At 32.4% G+C, this 22,677-nt stretch overlaps 3 protein-coding genes across 4 annotated transcripts in view; 2 read left to right on the plus strand and 1 right to left on the minus strand.

Annotated features, from left to right (window-relative positions):
* Positions 1-243: 243 nt before the first annotated feature.
* Positions 244-7,039, plus strand: LOC106119900 (probable ATP-dependent RNA helicase DDX11). The gene is made up of 14 exons (XM_013315030.1): positions 244-453; positions 519-639; positions 715-1,052; positions 1,388-1,554; positions 1,740-1,980; positions 2,602-2,869; positions 3,150-3,454; positions 3,521-3,706; positions 4,190-4,393; positions 5,092-5,280; positions 5,578-5,684; positions 6,061-6,224; positions 6,647-6,747; positions 6,908-7,039. Exons 1-14 carry the CDS (start codon positions 325-327, stop codon positions 6,992-6,994), a joined length of 2,607 nt encoding a protein of 868 aa, XP_013170484.1. The 5' UTR covers positions 244-324; the 3' UTR covers positions 6,995-7,039.
* Positions 7,040-7,083: 44 nt separating this feature from the next.
* Positions 7,084-8,785, minus strand: LOC106120117 (NAD-dependent protein deacylase). The gene is made up of 4 exons (XM_013315332.1): positions 8,350-8,785; positions 7,881-8,075; positions 7,635-7,794; positions 7,084-7,425 (listed from the first exon to the last, which is right to left on the minus strand). The coding sequence occupies exons 1-4, from the start codon at positions 8,665-8,667 to the stop codon at positions 7,220-7,222; spliced, it is 879 nt and encodes a 292-aa protein (XP_013170786.1). The 5' UTR covers positions 8,668-8,785; the 3' UTR covers positions 7,084-7,219.
* Positions 8,786-10,837: 2,052 nt separating this feature from the next.
* LOC106119955 (uncharacterized) overlaps positions 10,838-22,677 on the plus strand; it is a 46,060-nt gene continuing 34,220 nt past the window's right edge. Inside the window, exons 1-2 of one of the 2 annotated variants that reach the window (XM_013315100.1) lie at positions 10,838-10,909; positions 20,121-20,211. In XM_013315100.1, coding sequence (XP_013170554.1) covers positions 20,133-20,211 — 79 coding nt within the window. In that variant the 5' untranslated portion in view covers positions 10,838-10,909; positions 20,121-20,132. Of the gene's footprint in view, positions 10,910-19,738; positions 19,826-20,120; positions 20,212-22,677 lie in introns of those variants that run through there. The other variant, XM_013315092.1, reaches the window with a different exon arrangement.

The following is a 22,677-nucleotide window of genomic DNA, read 5'->3' on the forward strand; positions in this document are numbered from 1 at the left end:
GTGCTAGGTCTTCTAATAATTGGAGTGATCACGAATGTCTTTCTCGCATTGGCAATAAGATGGAGGATCTCCGTTTGCGTTCAATTTGTAGCACAGATTATAAAAGTTTCGCTTGCCTGATTAACTATGGTCCACTTTTTTTCTGTAAAAATCCTTCGGTACAAAATGTTGCAATCTGTGACTAGCTGATTGACAGCAGGAAGCGCGCGAAAACTGAACCGCCATTGTCAATAACATTAGTCAAATGTTGTTGATCAATCATTTTAATATTTGTCTCTTGTGGGAATCTGTTCACGTCGATTTCTTCATAGTAGTAGTATCAATATGGAAGATATGAATCCTGTATTTTCATTCCCATTTCAAGCTTATGATATTCAGGAAAAGTTTATGAAAGAGTTATATTTTACAATTAAAAATAGTAGATTGGGTATTTTCGAAAGTCCTACAGGAACGGTTAGTAATTACTATTTAACATAGCGTGGTTTTTTTATGATACTTAATTGATCTTTATTAAACAGGGTAAATCTTTAAGTATATGTTGTGGCGCTCTACAGTGGTACATCGATAATAGGCAAAAAACAATTCAGGATATTGAAAATGATATTACTAAAATTAAAACAGATCTAAAGAATCTAACAGGTATTTATAGCCAAGCAGATTTAAATAATTGCAAAAAACATTTTAACATTTATTTATAGTTTAAATGTATTATAGATTCAGAAGACTGGTTACAAGCAGAATATGATAAAATTAAAAAGAACCAAACATTGAATGAATTACAGTTCAAACTTGATAAAATCAAGAAACAAGATGAGCTATTCAATGAAATGAAGAATAGGGTTGCTAAACAGAAATCTAACATCAACAATAATATTCATGGAAACTACTTCCCGTATTCTAACAAAGCAGACAAAGAACATGAAAATAACGAGAACAATCCGGATAATGAAGAGTGTGATGATGATTTAATTGTAGATAGTTGTGATAAAGATGTATCAGATGAGGAAGATTTAGATGAATTGAATGAAGAGAATGACCATTTACAGCTTAAGGTATGTATATTTTAAATTAAACCACATTAAAGAACATATTTACACATTTCATTCATAATAGCAGTGATTTAAACAGTATTTCAATACAATATGTTGAAAAATAGTAAAGAGATGTTGCTCTGCAGTATGTAGAACTAATTGTTGCCTGTGACTCCGTCCGCAAGAATTTTAAAAACAAACTTAATTAGTAGCCATTTTTATTACAGACTATGTTCTACATTTTTGCCAATTTTAGTCATAATCTGTGGAGCGTTTCCAGAGATACCTTCAAAGAAACCATCCATTTAAACATTCACATTTAACTGTAAGATTAACATGGACATCTTTTTTTACAGATTTATATAAGTAGCAGAACACATAGTCAGCTGTCCCAATTTATTGGTGAAATCAAAAGGACCGTGTTCAAGGAATGTACTCGAGTTGTTACATTAGCTTCTCGTCAGCATTACTGCATTAATTCTGATGTTACACGACTGAAAAATGTTAATTTAATAAATGAAAGGTTAGTTCATAATTTTCTATCCTATATATTCTAGTATATTTAATTAAACTCTATCTATAGCTAAAGCTTTATAGTTTTTAACTCCAAGTTAGTTGGATATTAATATTGAGAAATAGCTGACGCCAATGGATACCTGCAACTCCAAAGGCAGTGAAATTACATTACTAATTTGCTAATATTTCCAGATGTCTAGACATGCAAAAATCTAAAACAAAATCAACATCAGTAGGCGATGAGGGTAAAGTCCTTAAAAGGACAAAGACAAAAACATGTTCAGGATGTCCATATTACAAACAGAATAACATAACAAAACTAAAGGAAAGATTGCTTGTTGATATCATGGATATGGAGGATTTAGTGAAATGTGGCAAACAGCTAAAAGCATGTCCATATTATGCATCAAGAATGGCATTAGACGATGCTCAGGTATGTTCAACATATGTGATAAGATATTTTTAGGGTTTTATTCTTTTATACTGTAAATCTTATTTAAAAGAAACACATGCAAATTATTACAGTTAATAGTTAAAGAGATAATGAAAATAAGATATTCTTTTCTCTTCTCATCATCTCTTTCTTTCTGTCTATTTAATCCTGTGTTTCTGAGACAAAAATCCATGTTCAAAACATATTGTTATCTCTATTTTATCAAAGGTAAAGAATGATGATAAGCTTTATACAGATATTTTGGTCTGAGAAACCCAAAGTAAGTCAGGGAATGTATGTAACAATCATATGTAGTCATACTTAACATCATGTGACCAGTTTGCCTTTTATCTAACTTAGCGATCTAAATAAATTCCAGCTTGATATCTTAACGCATTTCTGAGAAATAGGGTCTTGACAGGCAGACATTTGGACAACAATGAAATCCTATAAGGGTTCCATTATTTTTCTTTTTGAAGTATGAAACCCACAAAATACTTCTACACAGAGATTTGTTATGTTATCTCTATTGCATGATCTACACTAAAGTTCTCCTTAGTAACCAACTAACTAATCTGAGTATGGAAGAAATACTAATCTTCCATAATTATTTATCTGCAGGTAGTCCTACTTAGCCATGCAGGTATAGTTAATTCAGGTGCCCGATCTGGTTTCTCTATCAAGCTAAAAGATAATATTCTAATACTTGACGAAGCACATGGTTTAAGTGCTGCGCTGGAAAACGCACATTCCGCACCGGTTTCATACAAACAACTGTCATCAGTGAAAACGTACCTTAATTTTTATATAAACAAATATAGAGCACGATTGAACAGTAAAAATCTTTTGTTGTTGAATCAAATGAGTTTTGTTGTTGGAAAACTTATAGGTAAATCGACAATTATTAAATACATAAACTAGCTGTCGCTCGCATCTCTGTGCCGCGGAAATAAAAGCCTATTCATGGCCTGTGTTCTTCCCGACTATGTTCTATATCTATTTCAAATTTGATCATGGTATATGCAACCGTTTTGGAGATAGCTTGAAGCTGTAACATACAAACATCCTTGGATGTGTGGTTGGATCATACAAAAGCTATTTACTTATAAACCTATTGACCTTTTTATAATACAATTTATTCAAAGTACCATATTTATTTTATTTTTCAGGAATACTTAAACTGAAAGTCTCCGGACAGGAACAGAATGATACCAAAATCTATACACTTGAAGATTTCGTTATAAAATCTGAAATAGATCATTTGAATCTTCGGCCTTTGGTAGAGTTTTGTAGAGACACGCGTCTCGCACCTAAATTACACGGTTTTTCAATGAGATATAGCAAAGAGGTATTAGAAGAGGAAAATAAAAAGAAAATCCTTAATACGAAAAGTTCATTTGAAAAATTTATAAGTAATATTAAGAAAACAGATAAAGTTGTAGAGGAAACTGAAGAAACGAAGACATCTCCTCAGGTAGTTTTTTTACTAAACAAAATTTAATTAAAATCATTATTTTTTTTTAAATGTTGTAATTTCCAGTTGCCAAGTGAAACATCCGCCGGCAGTGGTCTGTATGCGGTTCTAGACTTTTTAGACATGTTGTGTGACCGCAGTGAGAACGGAAGAGTGTTGATACAAAGAGGAGAGGATAATACATCGCATTTGAAATACTTACTTTTGAATACAGCTGAACACTTTGTTGATGTTGTCTCACAATGTAGATCTGTAAGTATTGACAGTACTATAATTTATATAATTAGTGAAGAATTAAATAAATTAGTAGCCTATAACAAGCCTTAATGCATAGGCTACCTTCCAGTTAAAGTCCCATTAAAATCGGTCCAGCCCTTCCGGAGATTACCCGGAACAAATGCGACCTTGCGGACAGACATACAGACAGACAAAAATTTTTCTTTTTGAAAACGTTACTATATTAAATATAGCAACTATGTTTTTTTAGTATAACATACATACACTCTTATTTTTAAAATATGTATAGATGAATGGAAAATTCTCTTCAAAATAAGTTAAAAAAATACATTATTCCAGACGTCCCCCTCATCAACAATTAAAGATAGACACCACATCTGCAACTGTTTAATTTGCTTCATACGAGTATGCCGTTCGCTATTTTAGGTTAATTCAGGTTACCCAGTTGCTTGTTTCCACCATTTCATTGAAAAAGTTATAATGTCTTATTTTTATAAGGTAATATTGGCTGGTGGTACGATGGAACCTATCAGTGAGTTCCAAGGGCTACTCACAAATAATACGACGGACGTGGATAGAGTTAATATAGTGAAGTGCGGACATGTTGTGCCCCCGGACAATGTGCTAGGCATTTGCCTGTCTCAAGGACCATCTAATATCAACTTAAATTTCTCCTATGAAAACAGAATGTCCAATGAATTGGTAAGTTTGAAACTTTTAAAGGTACTATCAATTTATCATGGTTTAAAAAAAATTTGGTACTAAATGTGGCTTATTTTATCCGGGGATAATGTACCTTCCCAACAGTGATACAATTTTTCAAATCAGTTCAGTACTTTTTAAGCTTATTCAATGCAAACAATCAACTCTTTATGTTATAGAATAGTTGTTATTTATATTGGAGATTTATTATAACATAAGCTTTTAATGTTTCACAAGGGAATCTATATATATACATGTATACTTCTTTCGAGAGCGTCGGTGGCTCAGGGGTCAAGCACTTGACTTGCAATCTGCAGGTGCTGAGTTTGAATCCCGCCCGACGTTCTTACGGTGAAGGAAAACGTCGTGATGCAACCTGCACATATCTGAGAAGAAATTCAAAGATATGTGTGAAGTCAACCAACCCGCACTTGGCCAGTGCGGTTGACTATTATTGCCTATTTATTCTTAACTTAGGGTAGGCTCTAAGTCCCTCGGTGGTGACGTATAGCGAGCTGATGATGATGATGATACTTTTTTCTGTCTTAAAAGGAAACATATACTTCTTCAAGACAATGTTCTGTTTTGGTAGCATATTTTAACCATATCCATTCAACTGTTCCTCAGTTAACTGATAATGGATGTATATCCAAACTTTCGTATTAACAATACTATTATGATTTCTATAACTATTTCAGTTGAACGAAGTAGGCAGGATACTTCGTAACATAAGCAGTATAGTGCCCGGAGGTGTTGTTTGTTTCCTACCTTCTTATGCCTATGAACAAACAGTATACCAACATCTGTTGAATAACAAGTTTATAGACGGTATTAGTAAGAAGAAAACTATATTTAGGGAACCGAAATCCGCCACTGAAGTGGAACAAGTAAGTTTTTTAAAGTCTTATAATCTTTACACTTTATTGCTAAAATTAAAAAAATCTTTTTCGAAATTTCAAGTGCATATATATACCAAAGGCCTAGTCCCCCGTAACTTAGGGTAGGCTTCGAGCCCCTCGGTGGGGACGCATAGTAAGCTGATGATGATACCAAAATATGTAGTACCAGCAGCTTTATTCTGTACATGATTAGTGACGTTTATATGTTTTATAATATTAAGATTAAAATTATTAATTAAGTCAAATTAGAAAAAAAAAATACGTAGGATTTTTTTAAAATTCCAGGTGCTACAGAAATTCACCACAGCTGTTAGAAAGAAAGAAGGTGATCGGAACGGGGCCCTACTTCTCAGTGTAGTTGGAGGAAAATTAAGTGAAGGACTTAACTTTAGGTAATATATTTCAATTTTTAGTTTTATAACAATAACTATAACTAAAAAGTTAATAGTTTATTATATAGGTAATATATATTTGTTTAATTGTATAAGTGTATACATTTATAATAAATAAATAAAAATTACACTTGCAAATCCAATATAAAAAATAATTATTTTCTGTCATGTCTCTCTGTATTGAATTCTTTTCCTGCTTGGGATGGAACAACATAAATTTTCTATATGACAAAATAATATGTATGTATATTGCTATGATAAGTTTTCAAACTAATAACATTTCATTGGAAATAAATGTCCTTGACTAATGCTTTCTTTTAACCGACAGAAAAGGAGGATGGTCTCAATTCGTCTGTATGGTTTTTTTAAATTTCAGTGATGACTTAGGACGTTGTGTGATAGTTATCGGCATGCCGTACCCAAATGTAAAGTCACCAGAACTGCAAGAGAAAATGAACTATTTAAACAGAACTGTAGGAAGTAGCGCTGGAAGTCAGTACTATGAAAATTTGTGTATGAAAGCTGTTAACCAGTGTATTGGTATGTATATACCTACTAGTAGTCGCCCGCGACTCCGTCCGCACAGATTCAAAAAACCTTGATTAGTAGTGTATGTGTTCTTCCAAACTATGTTCTTCATCTGTGCCAAATTTCATCTAGATACATGTAGCCGTTCTGGAGATATTGTCTAACATCGAAACATTTCCCCTTAGTAAGATTGTATTTCATATTTTCATTATAAAAAAGCAAATCACTTTGTGTAAATAAACAATGTTAATAATTAGCAATCAATTTTTACTTGGATTATTCATACTATGGGACCCGGAACACCAGATTTTTGGTCTACTGAGGTATGATTGACTTTACTCGTAACTTGGTTTATGAAGACCTTTTACACAATCTATGCATTCACGCCTATGTACATGTGTTCATATATTTAAATTAGTTTTTTACAATTTCAGGCCGAGCAGTGAGACATGCCAATGACTATGCCTGCATTTTGCTCGTAGACGAAAGATATTCCCGAACGCAAACTACAGCCGCTTTGCCCTCATTTATTCAGGTAAACTAATATTATTATTGGGTAAAGCAAGAAATAACCCCTGAGATGATGATGTGTTTGCTTTCTGTGAAATTCAGAAATATTTTTCTTATCTGTATACTTTTACTGAATTATAATTATTTATTGCACTTGTTAATAACAAACTCATGTTTAATTTCAGAAATCCTTATTAACCAGCTGCAAATTTGGACAAACAATCGGTAGCATTGCAAGGTTTTTCTCGAAACATAAGGAAATGAAACTATAGAATTAATGCAATAATTTAATTAACTATATATTAAATCTTATGAAATACAACAATAAATAAATTATATTTTTACATATTTACAGTTTTGTTTTTACTGCAACGCCCAACTAAAATCCTAGAAACTGACATTAAAAATTTTCTTTTTATGAGGAAGCAAAACACTTATCGAACTTCCTTTAATATTAATCTAGCAATAGAATAATATTTACATAATACAAATCACTTTCAATCAGCCAGAGCTTTAGGTAATGTAGTACCACATGGTCCTTCAAAGTAATAATGAAAGTCTGGCGTAGCGGGTGTGGGCTCTAAATTAAATTCCGCGACAATTGCGCCCCTGGTGGCGGCTTGCGGCGCAAACATAGCCGCTGGATACACCACAGATGATGTACCAACTACTAAACACACATCACAAGTTGCCATTGCTGTTTCTGTAAAATAATACGTTTCTTGTTAAGATTACTAATTTTTTTTTTGTTTTTGGATTAATATTATTTGTTCTAACAGCCAAAGTTGTAAATTCTTTTAACTATGAATAAAAAAAAGAACTTAATTTTGTTGCAAAAGAATGTTAACCTATTGAACTATAATATTATTTATAACTATATTAATAAGTGAATATTATATTATAACATATCACCTGCTTTGTCTAAAACAGCTGGGTCCAAATTTTCACCAAACCATACAATATGAGGCCTTAGTAGTCCACCGCAGTTTGTCTTTTTACAATGAGGCAAGGATTTTACTGGTATATCCGAGCCCACAACTTTTGCATCAGGGGCCCCTCTTCCAGCTAGTGCCTGGAAAAAAAGGATATCTGAAGTTCTATTTTTAATTAGCTTATTCTGCTGTATTAAAAATTCATCTGTCTTCTATCCCAACTCACTTCACAAATTGGGCTGTCATTATTAACTAGAACTTCTTTGCATTTTGTGCAGCGGGTCTTATATAGGTTACCATGTAATTCTATTAAATTTTTAGTGCCTGCTCTTATATGCAGACCATCTACATTTTGTGTTATCACTGTTATCTTTTTTTCTGATCCAAGTCTTGACTCATAATCAGCAATCGCTTTGTGACCCTAGAATAAAAATGTAAACATTATATCTGCATTTTTAGTTGTATTGACATACTGAGAACTTGAGGAAACTATCTTTTACTAGCCTTGCCATTTCAACATGCAAATAATTAATAGCAAACATGCTTTATCTGTCCAACTAACAGGTTCAGGATGTAAAATTTCTAAAAAAAAACTGCCTTTCGTATAAGCTTAACTTAGTAGGCAGATATATCTGGATTCCTAGAAAACCCTGGAAATTACAATATATACAGCAATTTTATTTTTATTTATGTACCTGATTGGGTTGTGCTTTAGCGGCCACTTCTCGTCTATAGTGGTAAAACTCCCAAACCAAACTAGGACTATGTCTAAATGCTTCAGGGGTCGCCAAAGAAGATGCTTGATATTTTCTCCAAAAGCCACCCGCACCTCTAAACGTAGGTATACCTGATTCGGCACTTATACCAGCACCGGATAGAATAACAACTTCTTTAGCCGCTTTCAATGTTTCCTTGAACTTTGCCATGTCACTTGATTGTCTTATAGCCATATTGTTGTGGGCAATGAATAAATTAATTCGCGTAGTAAATGTTCTTATAAAGGTAATACACATAATAATAAAACTTATGAAATTTAAAGTGTCTAAAGTCTATCAAAATCAAAATATCTCGATTCGAATATGAAGTTCAAAAACTGAATTAATTCTAAAAATGTTCTGTTGACTTGACTATTAAAGTACTTTTGTCAATTATTTTTTTTTGTCAACAAGTAACTCGTGAAATGGAAAACAAATAATTTTGTTCATTATTTTGTTTAATGCAAAATATGTTGAAAAAAAACTAATTAAAATAAATAGGGGGGCAAAAAATACAGGCTTTTGAATGTTACCTTGACTTGACACTTGACGTTGTAAAAAAATCTTTTTTGGTTATGTTGTTCTGTTCTGTTTCTGTTTCTTGTTTATGGCTCTCCCTCATCGGATTGGGCCAATGTCAAGTGTTTATGGTTCTGTTTAAACTTGTTAGAGACTGGCAACAATACTCTGCTTGTAGAGAAGTCTTGTGAATATACAAGTGAACCAAAGAATAAAAACGAATAATATGGTTATGTTGTTATCAATGTTTATTTATTTTTGACAATTGACACATGAAAGGGATTGATGCACTGACAAATATGGATAGGCTACTAGCTCCGCTATTTTGTGCCTATTTGAGTTTCCCTATTTTGGCTCTGATGGTTGCGGTTTCTAGTGGTGGTAAAGATTGGTACTAACATTACACATAGAATTAACATGCGGTAACATCAACAGAGGTTTAAGTGGGAACGAAACAAAACGACCGCTACTTGCCACTTTAAAAACCTTAAATTAAACTTGGGTTTTTGAAACCAAATTTTACTAAGGGTAATATAGAATGTTAACGAAAGGTGTGACAGGATCTTCGCGTACAGAAAACCATTTCAATCCACACATGACTTGATTGGTCTGTTGTGTTGTTAATTACAAAAACACGGCACGGAGTAAAAGAAATACATTTATTACAGCTTGTGTAGATTACATTATTCGTCTTCCTTGTTTAGTTAGAGATGATTTTCTTAAAGAAAAACAAAAGCGGAGTAAGGTTTACAGATTCCTGAAGTCCTTTGTATAACCTACTAAGAGCGTACACTTATTGTTCTGATAAAACAAAGGTACGCTTGGAATTGTTTCTAAATTTATCTTTTAGTGCTGATTTTAACAAAGAGTGAAGAATGTTCTTGATTACAAAGATATTTCACGATCTATAAATACCTGAAGATTCAAAGCAAATATTTAATTTAAAAACAGATTTATTTGAGCTTTACATTCTCTTAATTTTAAGGTTACACTAATATATAAAAGAGTATGTACTTTACAAAAGAATTTGACTACATATAAATCGTTTAATGTAAGCTCAATTTGACATACATACATATATATACATTCATTATGAGAAGGTTCGTGTTTACCAATACATTAATAAACCAGAACCCAATCTTCATAGGGCGTATTAAATGATCAAACACGTCTCGTTAATAAACGAAGAGACATGTTCAAAAAGCTTTCACGTTATTTATTCAATATAGGAAATTAATTGCTATAAATGGAATTAAGTAGGAAAATCATCAATAAAATGTATAATAATTTTAATTTAAAATTTCCCGTCCATTTTATTGAATTTGAAGTAGTGCAGTTGGATTTAATAAGCCTTCCACTGGCTTATTAATTTCGCTCTAAGTAGGTTTCAGCTGCTGCATAGACCAATGAAGTAAATTGCAATCCATTGATTTCGCAACGATATTGAAATTAAAGTTTAGTTTTAACCTAAAATTTAGTTTAATTCGTTAATGTTGGGATAAGTTTAAGAAATATTTTGCGCATATTTTTTTTAAATAATAGATTTAAGAAAACTAATAGGTTTGTTTAAAACCAACCTTTTGTAAGTCTTCAAAAAAGAAATTTCTCACTTCGTTTGTGTGATTTTTATCACCGTAATATTGCGCGATGACCATGATAACAATCTTTAGCGCTTTTCAATTTAGAATAAACATTCAAATTAAGTGAATAAATAACCCAAAATAACTATATCATGATGGATATACACGTTGGCACGTTGGTATCAATGCAGTATTTTAATGGATACCGAAAACGCCGACACCTGTATGCTTTGTGAACGGAGCCATTGACGTCATAGGGTTGGCGCGTGCGCGATGGATATCGTCGCCATTACATACTGAGGGTGGCATGGCATCAACAGAACGCGGCACGCTTATTTGGCGGGCGGACGTCGGCGGCCATCTTGAAACTTTGGAAGTTCACTGCGCGGGAAATCTAGGCGGTAAGTAACAACGTAATAATTATAACAGAGATAAAATTGCGACCACCGTGCGCGTCGGAGTTAAAAAACAAATTACAATAACGGCTTTGGCTATATAATTTTTCAATTATTGTTTAAGTTAATTTATAAACGACGTGAAATTACGTTTCAGTTTAAATTCTAATAATTTAATAATTTCGCAAGTTTTCTAGATTTTAAAATAACTGTCGCTTAATTATTTTTTATCATTAAAATTTTACACAACTTTATGGTTTCCTTGTGTATAATTTAATGTTGTATAATAAAAAATAATATGATGATTATTAATTCATAAGTCTTAGCGCGTATTTTTCCTTTTTCAAATCATCGTAGATATACTGCGTTTATATTTAGTACCTAAATAAATGATTTACGTCTAATAATGAGCAAAACACCGCAGGGGAGACGGATATAGTTATTTTAGCAGTTAGATCAGATTAGATTAGACAGATTAGATTTGCGAGTTAAATAGTCACATTGTTTACATAACTTATCTCAAACATTTACAAGTTCTAATCTACGCCTTACCAACTTAGAGTTAAGTTTGGACTTGACTTACCTTTGTCGGAGTTGGTAAGTTTACATAGGAATGAAGTTCTTTGATACAAATATTTCTGCTATTTACATCATTAGCAACAAATTCCAAACCTTTGTGCAAGAGTTAAAGATAAGTTAGTTCCCTCAGTTGTCTGTAAAGTTGTATTTTACGAACGGAAAACATTTATACAAATAAAATATTATTAATGTACGTATGTATAGTAATATCAGAGTTTTTACATGCAAGAATACGAGTTTGAGTACATATGTACCTATTTTTGTAACGCAATATTAGAGAGAAATGAACATTTATTGACTTTGACTTTAAGAGAAATTACGTCTAGAAATCTGCGAAATATGAAACGCAATTTCATGACCCATACGAAGGCCTACCTTTGTGACGTAACTCATTCGACCCTTGTCTTATTTTAACCTCATATTTACGTCGAAATATTGTAGATGAAAACGGACAAACCTCAGAGAGGAACGCTGTAAATATTAGAGGCGTAAAAATAAGTGAAATCTCATAAAATCGGGAGTGGATGGGAATATTTATTTTATAATACTAGGAATCGTACGAAGAAATATGCATTAATACTATTTTTTTTTTAATTTTATGATAAAATAACAGATAGTAAAAATCGACCAAACACTTCTAGTATAAAAGCACACCAATTTTGTTTAAGATGAAAATAACATCATGAACAAAGTACGGATTTGAACATTAAGAAAAAAGAAGACAAATTTAATTTAATTTTACTAATATTATAAACGCGAATAGTTGGTTTTATGGATCGATTGATTTGTCAGAAGGTATTTCCAACCCGGCTGCATGGATCTGAAATTTGACATAGATGTAGATTATAGCCTGGAAAAAACACATAGGCTATTATGTTTTCTTAATATCGCGCAAACGGAATCACGGGCGACAGGTAGTTAAAATATAATTTGTTCGATTCATATTTTGGTCGGATCATTGATACCAGGGTGGTATAAAGGCACCATACAATGGTAATTAGTTTATAACATGCAAGTCATCGTGATCGTCCTGTCTTACTTGTTGATTTGAAAGGTATCGAACCATTAATCACAGAGGGCGTTGTCGGCGACAGGTTCCTAACGGGGCCGTGAATGATTTACTTAAAGAATATTAACGGGCATTGACCCTAAATGCTGTTCGATTTTACCTTTACTGTAAATATAAACATGCGCTCCGGCGTTATACGTTATTAAAACCAATACCTTGTCTTAATCAACAATTGTCAATTGTCTTTATCCCACTTTATGTTGGGTCAGCACACCAGATTTTCGTCGATCTGTTATTGCCATTTTAATTTCCATTTCCTTCGCCACCAATCAAGCCACCTTACACGCAATCCATTCATCTGTCCCTAGGCCTATTCTTACCGATGCATCACATTTATTCGTCACTAGCTGTCGCCAGCGACTAAGTCCGCACCGAAAGAAAAAAACCTTAATTAGAAGCCTATGTGTCCGCCCAGACTATGTACTACATCTATGTTAAATTTCAGCGAGATCGGTTCAACCTTTCAACAAGCATCCATCCATCTAAACTTTCGAATTTATAACATTAGTAAGATTTAAAGTATGTGGCAAATAAACCTTACTATATTTCATGTATCCTTTTTACTCATGTAAAATGGAACTTCTATTTTAAGAATTAATTAACGCTTCATCTTCAATCAATTTTGTATTATAATCTTCGCCGTCGCTGAGATGAAAAGAAAGCAATCAACGTGTAGTGAAACGTGAGGCTGCATATTGCCGGGGTTATTTCTAACAGGGACGCATAAATCATGTTTTATATTCAACACGAGACATGTTTTTGCTATGGGTTAAAATCCACGAGTAAGAAGATATAGGACTACACGTGTACTTTCAAAAGCATAGTCACAAAAATCATAATTCTAGAAATAGTTTCAAAGGTTTTGTTGTTGTGAATATACGTTTAACTTCGTCTGAGAATCAAATTTATACTATCTGTTTGTAGATATTCTATTGTCTTTGGTTTTAAATAGAGAACGGTAGAAAGTCTTGTATTTTGATAGTGGTATTTTACAGTTAAAATGCTTATATATTATTATAGACGGTTTCTGAGACTAAAATCCTTTACATAATTATATCTGTTTTGTCAAAGATAATATTAGGGATATGTCATTTGTTGTCAAATAAGTCATGTTATTGAAGTAAACCTTTAATAATAACTTGATAGTTTTGTAATTAAACTTTAGTTGTTATTAAGTTTTGCATACTGTAACTTAATTTAAATTTATAGGTAAGCAAATATAGGTCACTGCGTCTGAAATAGGGATGGGTTGTTGACAGTTTCGTCGTCAACGAAATGAGACGTTCATTTGTTTTTTTCAACTAGTCGATAAACTGGTTGATTTTGTCATCGAGTTTATTCATACATGGACTAAAAACCCCGTAGATTGCTAGAAAAAAGATTAGCAGTGTCTCCTATGTAAACTTACGTTAATTCAACTAGTTGAATAACGGTTATTGGTTGAAACAATGAACGGTTGATGTAATTATTTGTGTCAATCGTTCATACATTTTATGTTATCAAATACCACTAGTGGTAAAATATGTCTGACAGTATATTTGAATTGACCTAAAACACGTTTATAATTGTTTTTACCTTTTTCTTATATCCCAAGGGCTTTAAGGGCGTTAACTCAGAAACCCACGGTAACTTGTCTAATATGATGCATGTTATTAAAATTTCATTTACATCCAGCCAGGTACTTGTACATGAGGTTTCATAGAAATATTTTTCGGTTTATTGCGAACAAAATTTAACATAAAAACCTTATAACAAAATTTTAATTTAAAAACTAATGAATATATGTTAAACTAACTAACTAGTGTACTGTAAACAGAGAATTATCTTATTTTACAAAACTAGACAGGTTTAATTATTCAAATAAATTCATATTATCTTTGTATATAATGTACCTCAGCTCTATAGGTATACATTTTGAGCTTGCGTATTTTAATTTTGGCACATAACAATTTTGAAATAACAAATAAAATTAATCTAAAATTCATTCTCATTTTATTGTAAAGATTTTAAGGGTGCATTTAATGTAAACATTTTTTCAAAATAAATAACCCAAACGAAATAAAACAACAAATAGCAACCAACACAAGACTTTTCTATCCCCATGTTATATTAATAGCGCAATAAAAATTACGTAACGCAAAAAACATATGTACGAAATACGTACGTTTCTTGGACGAAGAAAATTTAATTCATTTTCTGAATACAATTGTCTATTATCAGAGCGTATCTCGCAGCTGTAGGCTAATCTATTTGAAGATGGAAAGAATCTAATCATTGTGTACTGGCTCGTATCTCAAATGGTAGAACATGACAAAGACATTCATCTCTCTGTTTTAAATCACTCTAATCGTTTGGTGTATTCTTCTGGTTATTAAAGCAAAAGGAAAATTGAATAAATTTCGTCAAAACTACAAAGGATTGTGACGTCACCAGATTTTTATTTCTCCGTAGATAAAAGTGATGATATCACGATTTTCCATTTTCAAAACACCTGAACAAATACTCTTATCTCTTTTTTGCAAAGAAAATGAAAGGGATAAAAATATGTTTTTTGTCTTGTTAAAGATAATGACAGTACTGTCGATAAGTTTTAAACGGGGATTTTGAATCAGAAACCCACAGTAACAGGGCTTATGTACTTTCAATTACAAATTTAGCTTAAAATCGCAAGCCTTTAATTATTTATAATTGACTTTGTACTAAAATTATCACTTAATTTACTTGCTGAATGTGTTTATGTTGTCGATTGAAGCAAACCTACCAACTTTAATTTGTTATTTCAATATATCAGCAGGCTATTTACGTTGATTACTTTGGGAAGTTTACAAAACTTTTAAGACAAATATAGGGAAGGTTGCGAAATGCGAAGTTACACATCCCTCAACCTTACGTAGGTTGAGCGATGTATACTTTCTTATGTAATGATTATTTTACCCCAGAGTAGAACAGTTAGGCAATACAGTACGATAGTTGCACTACTGCTGTTGTCAAAGTGCTGTGGGTCTAGCACGAATATTTGTGACAATCGCCATCTTAGCATCATCGACATTTGCATTAAAACTGCAGCGCCCCTATCGGGCGTAAAATACATTAAAAGTCAAACTAATTTCGACATTAATACTCCTAATAGGCCAACTATTCTGTCTCGAAGTGTGCATTCTGTCTTACCGTGAGTTTCTAAGACCAAAATCTCCGTATAAAACATCGAGATACCTGTCTTTTAAAAAAAACATATCAATATGTTTCAAACGGAGATCTCGGTCTCAGAAACTCATGGTTAGTCTGCTTTCGTATGAACCTAGCAAAATAATTATACGTTTCGTTTGCGAAATAAAGTCACGTTTACACTGAGGCTTGTGCAATATCTGTAGTGCTTGCAAACTTTTTTCAACTTATTTCACAAACTTCAAAAGCAATTAATAGTCAGGATAAGCTTCTTGGATTAAATTTATGTTAAAGTTTGTCATACTAGGATTACATTTGGTTGCATAATATTTTAAATTACGGAGATTGAAGCTTTAAAATTTTAAAGTAAAAAAGAAATCCGATATTTTACAGTTTTTTTTTTATTTTTATATTAGAAGTGGGCAAACGAGCAACGAATCGAAATATTATTTGATCCGACGCCCATGGACATCAGGAACGCCAGAGGCACCGCAGATGCGTTGCCGGCCTTTAAGGAAGGTGTACGCTCTTTTTATTATAAATGGAATATGTTGAGTGATTTGAATTATACGTAATTGTTTTCAAGTTATTTAAATTATTGATTTAGCTCTTTAGATATCTGACTATCACACAAGTAATAACTTACTTTAGTTTTATTTTTAGTTTGGTTTAGTTTTAGTATGTAGTTTATTTAATATAGTATTATTAATTCATTTATTTTGTAGTGGTTAGTTATTTAGTAAGATTATATTTTAATTTATACTTTAAAGTTTATAAATTCAAAATAATATGTAGACGAAATAAATCTTAAGTTCATAACTTACAATATTATGAAATGATATTAAATATACTTCCATGAATGACAAGGAAAGGAAAATCGACATAATTGCAAGATTATTATTTACATATTTGCAAAAACATTTGAGGTAGTAGATAACCATGTCCTAGCACAAGCTTCCAGCTTATTTGGAATGGTAACAACTAATATGTGAAAATATTTCTGAAACTTGTTTTTTTTTAATTTGTAAACTAAACTGTTATGTAATATTGTGTGTGCCTATGCAAATAATTTTTTTATTATTATTATTATTTTGATTTCGTATTTTAATCAAAGTTAGTACACTTTATGTCACGCAAATGTACTATAGATTTACAGTATAAATAAATGTTGAAATACTATAAGCAAAGTCCTGTAAATAGTGTGTTAGGTCGCCATTAAGTGTGATATATACGTTATCTCATGCAAACATGAATTGTTACCGGCTTTTACGTAATTTTATTTTTTTAATATGATTGTTAGAAATGTGAATAGAATGTTGAATCGTTAAAAAATACTTTTGCAAGAAAAAAAAACGATGGAAAGGTATAGATTAGGTAGGTAGGAATAAAATTAGAAAATAAGGGACTTTTGTGTGTCCCCTACACTCTCTAGTAATATTAAATTTAATTATAATATTACTGAGAAGTAATATTTTGTTTTACCTAATAAAGTATTTAAAAACTTTTTGTTTGACGGCAACCGACAGTGCTTAATCATTTAAATAGTAAACAACTGCGAAGTTTATTGTAAATTTTGAAGCTGACTTTATTTAAAATTCTAAGCTCTTGATTACCTTTGATCTATTTCTGTTTTGTACGAATTTTTAATATTATAAGAAATATAATTTTATAGGACTAAATAAAAATGTGTCCATCAGCAATTAATTCGTTCAAATATATTATTAGCAATTTGCGTAGAATAGTATTTTTGTTTATTTAATTACATTGAAAATTTCGCCGAGCGTCAGTGGCTTAGGGGTTTTGGTACTTGACTTAATTAATCTGCAGGTCCTGGGTTCAAATCTCGCCATGTATCAATGTGTTTGTCGATTTTCAATTTACATATGTACATTTATCCGACGTTCTTACGGTGTAGGAAAACATCGTGATGCAACCTGTATATCTGTGTGCCCCTCGGTGGGGACGTAGAGTGAGCTGATGATGATTGAAAATATCATTTGACTTAACGGTAGAGAAGTTTGAAAATTCCTTCAAAAGTAGAAATTTCTTCAAACATTTAATAAGTTAAGATAACATATTTTTTCTTTTTCTAAACGAAACTAGAACAAAATAAATATTATGTACGTTAGATTTTATTTGTTTTTATTGTGAGAATGCGAGAATAATCTCTATAAATAATGGGTTTTGTGTGGAGAGTTTAAAACGGGCTCTCTCGGTTTCGTGTTTCTGGGTCCGCGGCCGGTGGTGCTCCGGTGACCCAGTTCATCCCCTTTACCCCTCCCCTCCCCCAGGCCGTATGCACCCCGCAACACCCTCGTACATTGACACCGATTGACGACGTGATTCGGTAGTCAAAAAGATGTATTTTTAAACTATCGGGACGTTGGTATAAAAACATACTGTTGTCTTTATTATTTTCAAACATAATGAAAGGAATGAAGATATAACTTCACAAGTCTTTTACTTCATAAAATTGAATTTATTCATTGAAAAAGTATTTTTGAGTTCTTAACCAATGTGTAAGAAAATAATTATAAGCCTTCAGTGTACTCAAATTTTGTTATGAATTAGTTTGACTGGGTTTTTACTATTATAATAGTTAAAAATATTTTAAAATAATAGTACAGTTATTTTCTGAACTTAAAAGAGGTATTATATAATACGAATTCTACTTTGTAATCTATGAAAGAAGAGTATACTCACAGAAAATATTTACTTAGGTTAGTATTGATGAATAATAAATTAATTTAACCCATATCTCTATTATATATTCATGATAGATTTTAAAACGACCGACTTAAATTACAAAAGCATTTGTACTAATTTTACTATAAGCTAATTCCATTTCATGTGCTTTTTTGAATAGCCAATGGCTATAATCACATATAACATCCATACAAGACAAATAAAGAACTGTAAAAAAAAAGACTAGGCCCTATTTTGAGAGGGTACCTCTTAACTGTAATATTAAGGGAAGAATTAAAATCCACACTATTGTTCAATTTTTGTTTTTTTTTTTTTAATAAAAAATACTTATCATCTTAACTTCATTAATATGGATCAATTACAATCAGTAAAAATATAAAATTAAAACGCCTAAACAAGCCCCTTGGATTAACTCATCTCCCTCTCCAAGCGAAATAGCCGCTCTGTTGCCAATTTTTTCAAGCTACAGGAACTTCGTATGTATTACGCATTTCTTTTCGCATAAACTAAATAGTTCTCATTAGTAGCTACAATCGCAAACTGTATAAAGCAATCAATAATTCTATAGCGCTTAGCTTTTAAGGTTTCCTTGGTTTCGCCTTGGCGACAGATTCCCCGCTGTCGGACCAGTCCTCTCGTCGAGGTAAATTCAATTTACTTCGATACATTCCGTCCTTTTTTATCGATGTCGATTTATGGAAATTACTTTGTGCCTATTTGGAGATTTATATGGATTGCTATTTTTAGTTCGATTTATTGGTGATCGCTTAGGGTGGCAAGCAAGCACGGGGCTACCTAAATTCGTCAAAATAAAGAAGCAGCCGCTGCCCTTATACATCCAGATATACAGATGCTTAACCTACCTTAATCAACAAAGGAGGGGACGTACAGAAAGGGAGAAGAAGATATTTTCCCTTCCTATGTTACTCTCCTCCACTAAATCCACCTCCCATTCCCACTTATACCGTCCAAGAAAAGCGTAGAAATTGCTTCCACTTGACGGCTATGTTCTGTGTGGTCGTGGCATTTCACCAGTCAGGCCGACCCCTTTGTGTAACAGATGTTTTTGCTGACGCTACCTTAAGAACTTTTGTATGAAATACTTTATAGGAATTAAAAGGAACAGTAGTTTACAATTTGTATTATAGCATTTGTAAATTATTTGTAATAAAAAGTTACTAATAAGTGGAGCATTTCGGTATTATACAAAAGTCACATCCCCTTACATAAGTATGACAATACTCAAAGATGCATGCACATATACTATGTAACAATATTAGTGTGCCAGTTTGTATTGAGGTCTTTGTGCGCGGCAGCCAATTTGCTCCATTGTGATCGACATAATGGACTCAGTGGGCTGCCACATCTCCACGGATTAGGACGTCAATTGCAATTAATTGCACGTAAGATTGAAGTTTAACATTGTTAATATCATCACGTAATATAAAGATTATTGAATTATGAATACGTTAAAATACTTAGTAATATTAGAATGTTATGTTAGTTAAAAATTGTACAAGGATTGCAAGTTGTTCGTAGAATTTCAATTATAACCAATCATTTCATACTCTACAATTACCAAGTTAACCTTAAGAAAGTTCCCTTTTTAACTACTAATTTTAGGAGTACGGAATTTTTGTATTTATTACTATTAATTTAGTCATATTATGAATGTTAATCAATTCATTTTCTTTCCAGATCTCTTCAAAAATGCTCGCTCCGTATTGGTGTGTGTACTTGTCAGTCATGATAGTCGCAGTTTCCGGAGCGCCAGTCGCGCAAAACTCAGGTACGTGCTTCATTAAAACCTGCCATAGCTCTCGACCTTCTTTTTAAATACGATCTTACTGACAACTTGAATATTATTCATGTAAAAAAAATGTAATGCTTAATCGAATATTTAATAGTCAACATGTTATCAGGGTATCATACCCTCTTATGTGTATGTCAGTGAGGAAAAATTATGTGACCCAGAAGGTTAATGTATGATGAATTTATGAATATCATCGTTACGGTATGGACCTGAGGTTCTAGCACGCATATTTGGGACACGCGCCTTCGTAACATCATCGACAAAATATATCACAATTGTTGGTGTTCTTTACGTCCGGTTGGGGCGCTACATCAATTTTGAATACAAAAGTCGATGATGTTACGAAAACGTGCTCACGAATATTCGTACGTGTTTCTTAGTTGTCTTCTCTGTTGCTTAGTCTGTGGTGTTTCTGGGTTCCTGTTTTTAGGAGTTTTGTCTATATTATGATGATACATTTATAAATGATTTTTACAATTATTCATGAGTCATCATCATCATTATACGTCCCCACCGAGGGGCTCGGAGCCTACCCTAAGTTAAGGATGATTAGGCCATAGTCAACCACGCTGGCCAAGTGCGGGTTGGTTGACTTCACACATATCTTTTGAATTACTTCTCAGATATGTGCAGGTTGCATCACGATGTTTTCCTTCACCGTAAGAACGTCGGATAAATGTACATATGTAAATCGGAAATCGAAAAACACATTGGTACATGGCGGGATTCGAACCCAGGACCTGCAGATTGCAAGTCAAGTGCTTGACCACTGAGCCACCGACGCTCCAGTCATGAGTGATCCATCTTAAAAAGTACTTGCGCTTCTACAAAAAAATGGTATAATTTTGTTTTTTTTTCTAATATTTTGGTTATGTTTAAACTTTTATCGTCAACAACAAAACAAGACTTGACTTTTTAATAAACAATGTACATTTTCTGAAGACATAAATAACAATTCTGTTTCATACAAAGGTTGTTTTAATAATTTAACAAGAAAACACAGAGGAATTTCGTTCGTTACAAGTTGTTTGCTCTTGTTATGCAAGACTTTGAATGTAAATTTTCCAAGTTTATTAATATTTATGACAAAACCAAGCTATGTTTAAAAATACTGAAATATTTGTTTTCTTTGTAATGAGAAGTTTAAACAAAGCGAACTTCAAAGATTAAGCTTACTAAGTTTTGCTTAGTGGCCAATTAAAGGCTCTGAGTGTGGCAGTAGCAACTATTGTCTTCTTATGAATGTGTGAAACAGCGACCACATCATAACAGCAGGCGGGATCGGGGTAAAGCGCTGATTTATTCAATATAAAAAAAAAAACAAAATAAGAAGAAATACTTTTGCGCATTTTATCTAATTTACAGGCATAAAGCAAAATAATCCCATTGATGTTAAAGTAATATTTCCGGCTGTACTGTCTAGTCTTGTACGGGCAAATGTTTTATTACTCAAGGGATTTCATTTCCACTCTACGACTAATTTATTTGCGCCTGCCATCTCCCTCCTAACTCAACAAGACAGATTCAGGACGACGTAATATCGCGTGTGCTCAATCTTTGGTCGAAATATATAGAATAAATATTGGATACAGAGAGGATGCATAGAAGGGGATCCGTCGATTAAAGATAGGCAACGCATATGCAATTGCGTATGTCTTTAGGCAACGGTCATTTCGCTATTACAGCGATTTTAGGTGGCCGCTCGCTTATTTGCTACCTTATTATGTAAAAAAAAAAATTCAACCCAAGCTCTCGACCCATAGGTCCAAAATGCGATAGTTTATCTATATTTAAAAACGAAGTCTTCTTTGATATTACCATTTACATCGGCATTAACAATTTCTTCATCTCAAAAAAGGATAAGAATCTAAATATAAATACAATTTCTTTTTATTTTATTCATAAAAATATACTGAGAAGAAAAACTTTCTTACATTTTCAAGTTATTTCTTTTCCATTTTCGTATATTTCTTTTTTGTTTAGTGTTATTGTTGAGGCTACTTTGTGTTAATATCAGCTCTGGGATAAAAAGTACGTTAAATACTTTATTACGCTCCGACGCTGAGTTGTTATTGTATAGTTTACTTGTTTAAATGTCAGGTTCAATAGAGAAGCGAATTTCCAATATTAGTTTCATATAAAGCTCTCACGTATTTGATACTTGTGACCTTTATAAACTAATCTATATATATATATAAAAGAAAGTTGTGTTAGTTACACTATTTATAACTCAAGAACGGCTTTACCGATATGGCTGAAAATTGGTAAGGAGGTAGCTTAGAGCCAGGAGACGGACATAGGATACTATTTATTCATTTTTTTTATAGCGAATTTATGCCTTGAAGAGCTGCTTTTTATTTAAATTACTAATATTATAAATTCGAATGTTTAGATGGATGTGATGTGGATGGATGGGTGTTTGAAGATATCTCTAGAACGGCT

The sequence above is a fragment of the Papilio xuthus genome, unplaced genomic scaffold (genome assembly GCF_000836235.2).
Source record: "Papilio xuthus unplaced genomic scaffold, Pxut_1.1 DF829129.1, whole genome shotgun sequence".
In the NCBI taxonomy this organism is placed as follows: Eukaryota; Metazoa; Arthropoda; class Insecta; order Lepidoptera; family Papilionidae; genus Papilio; species Papilio xuthus.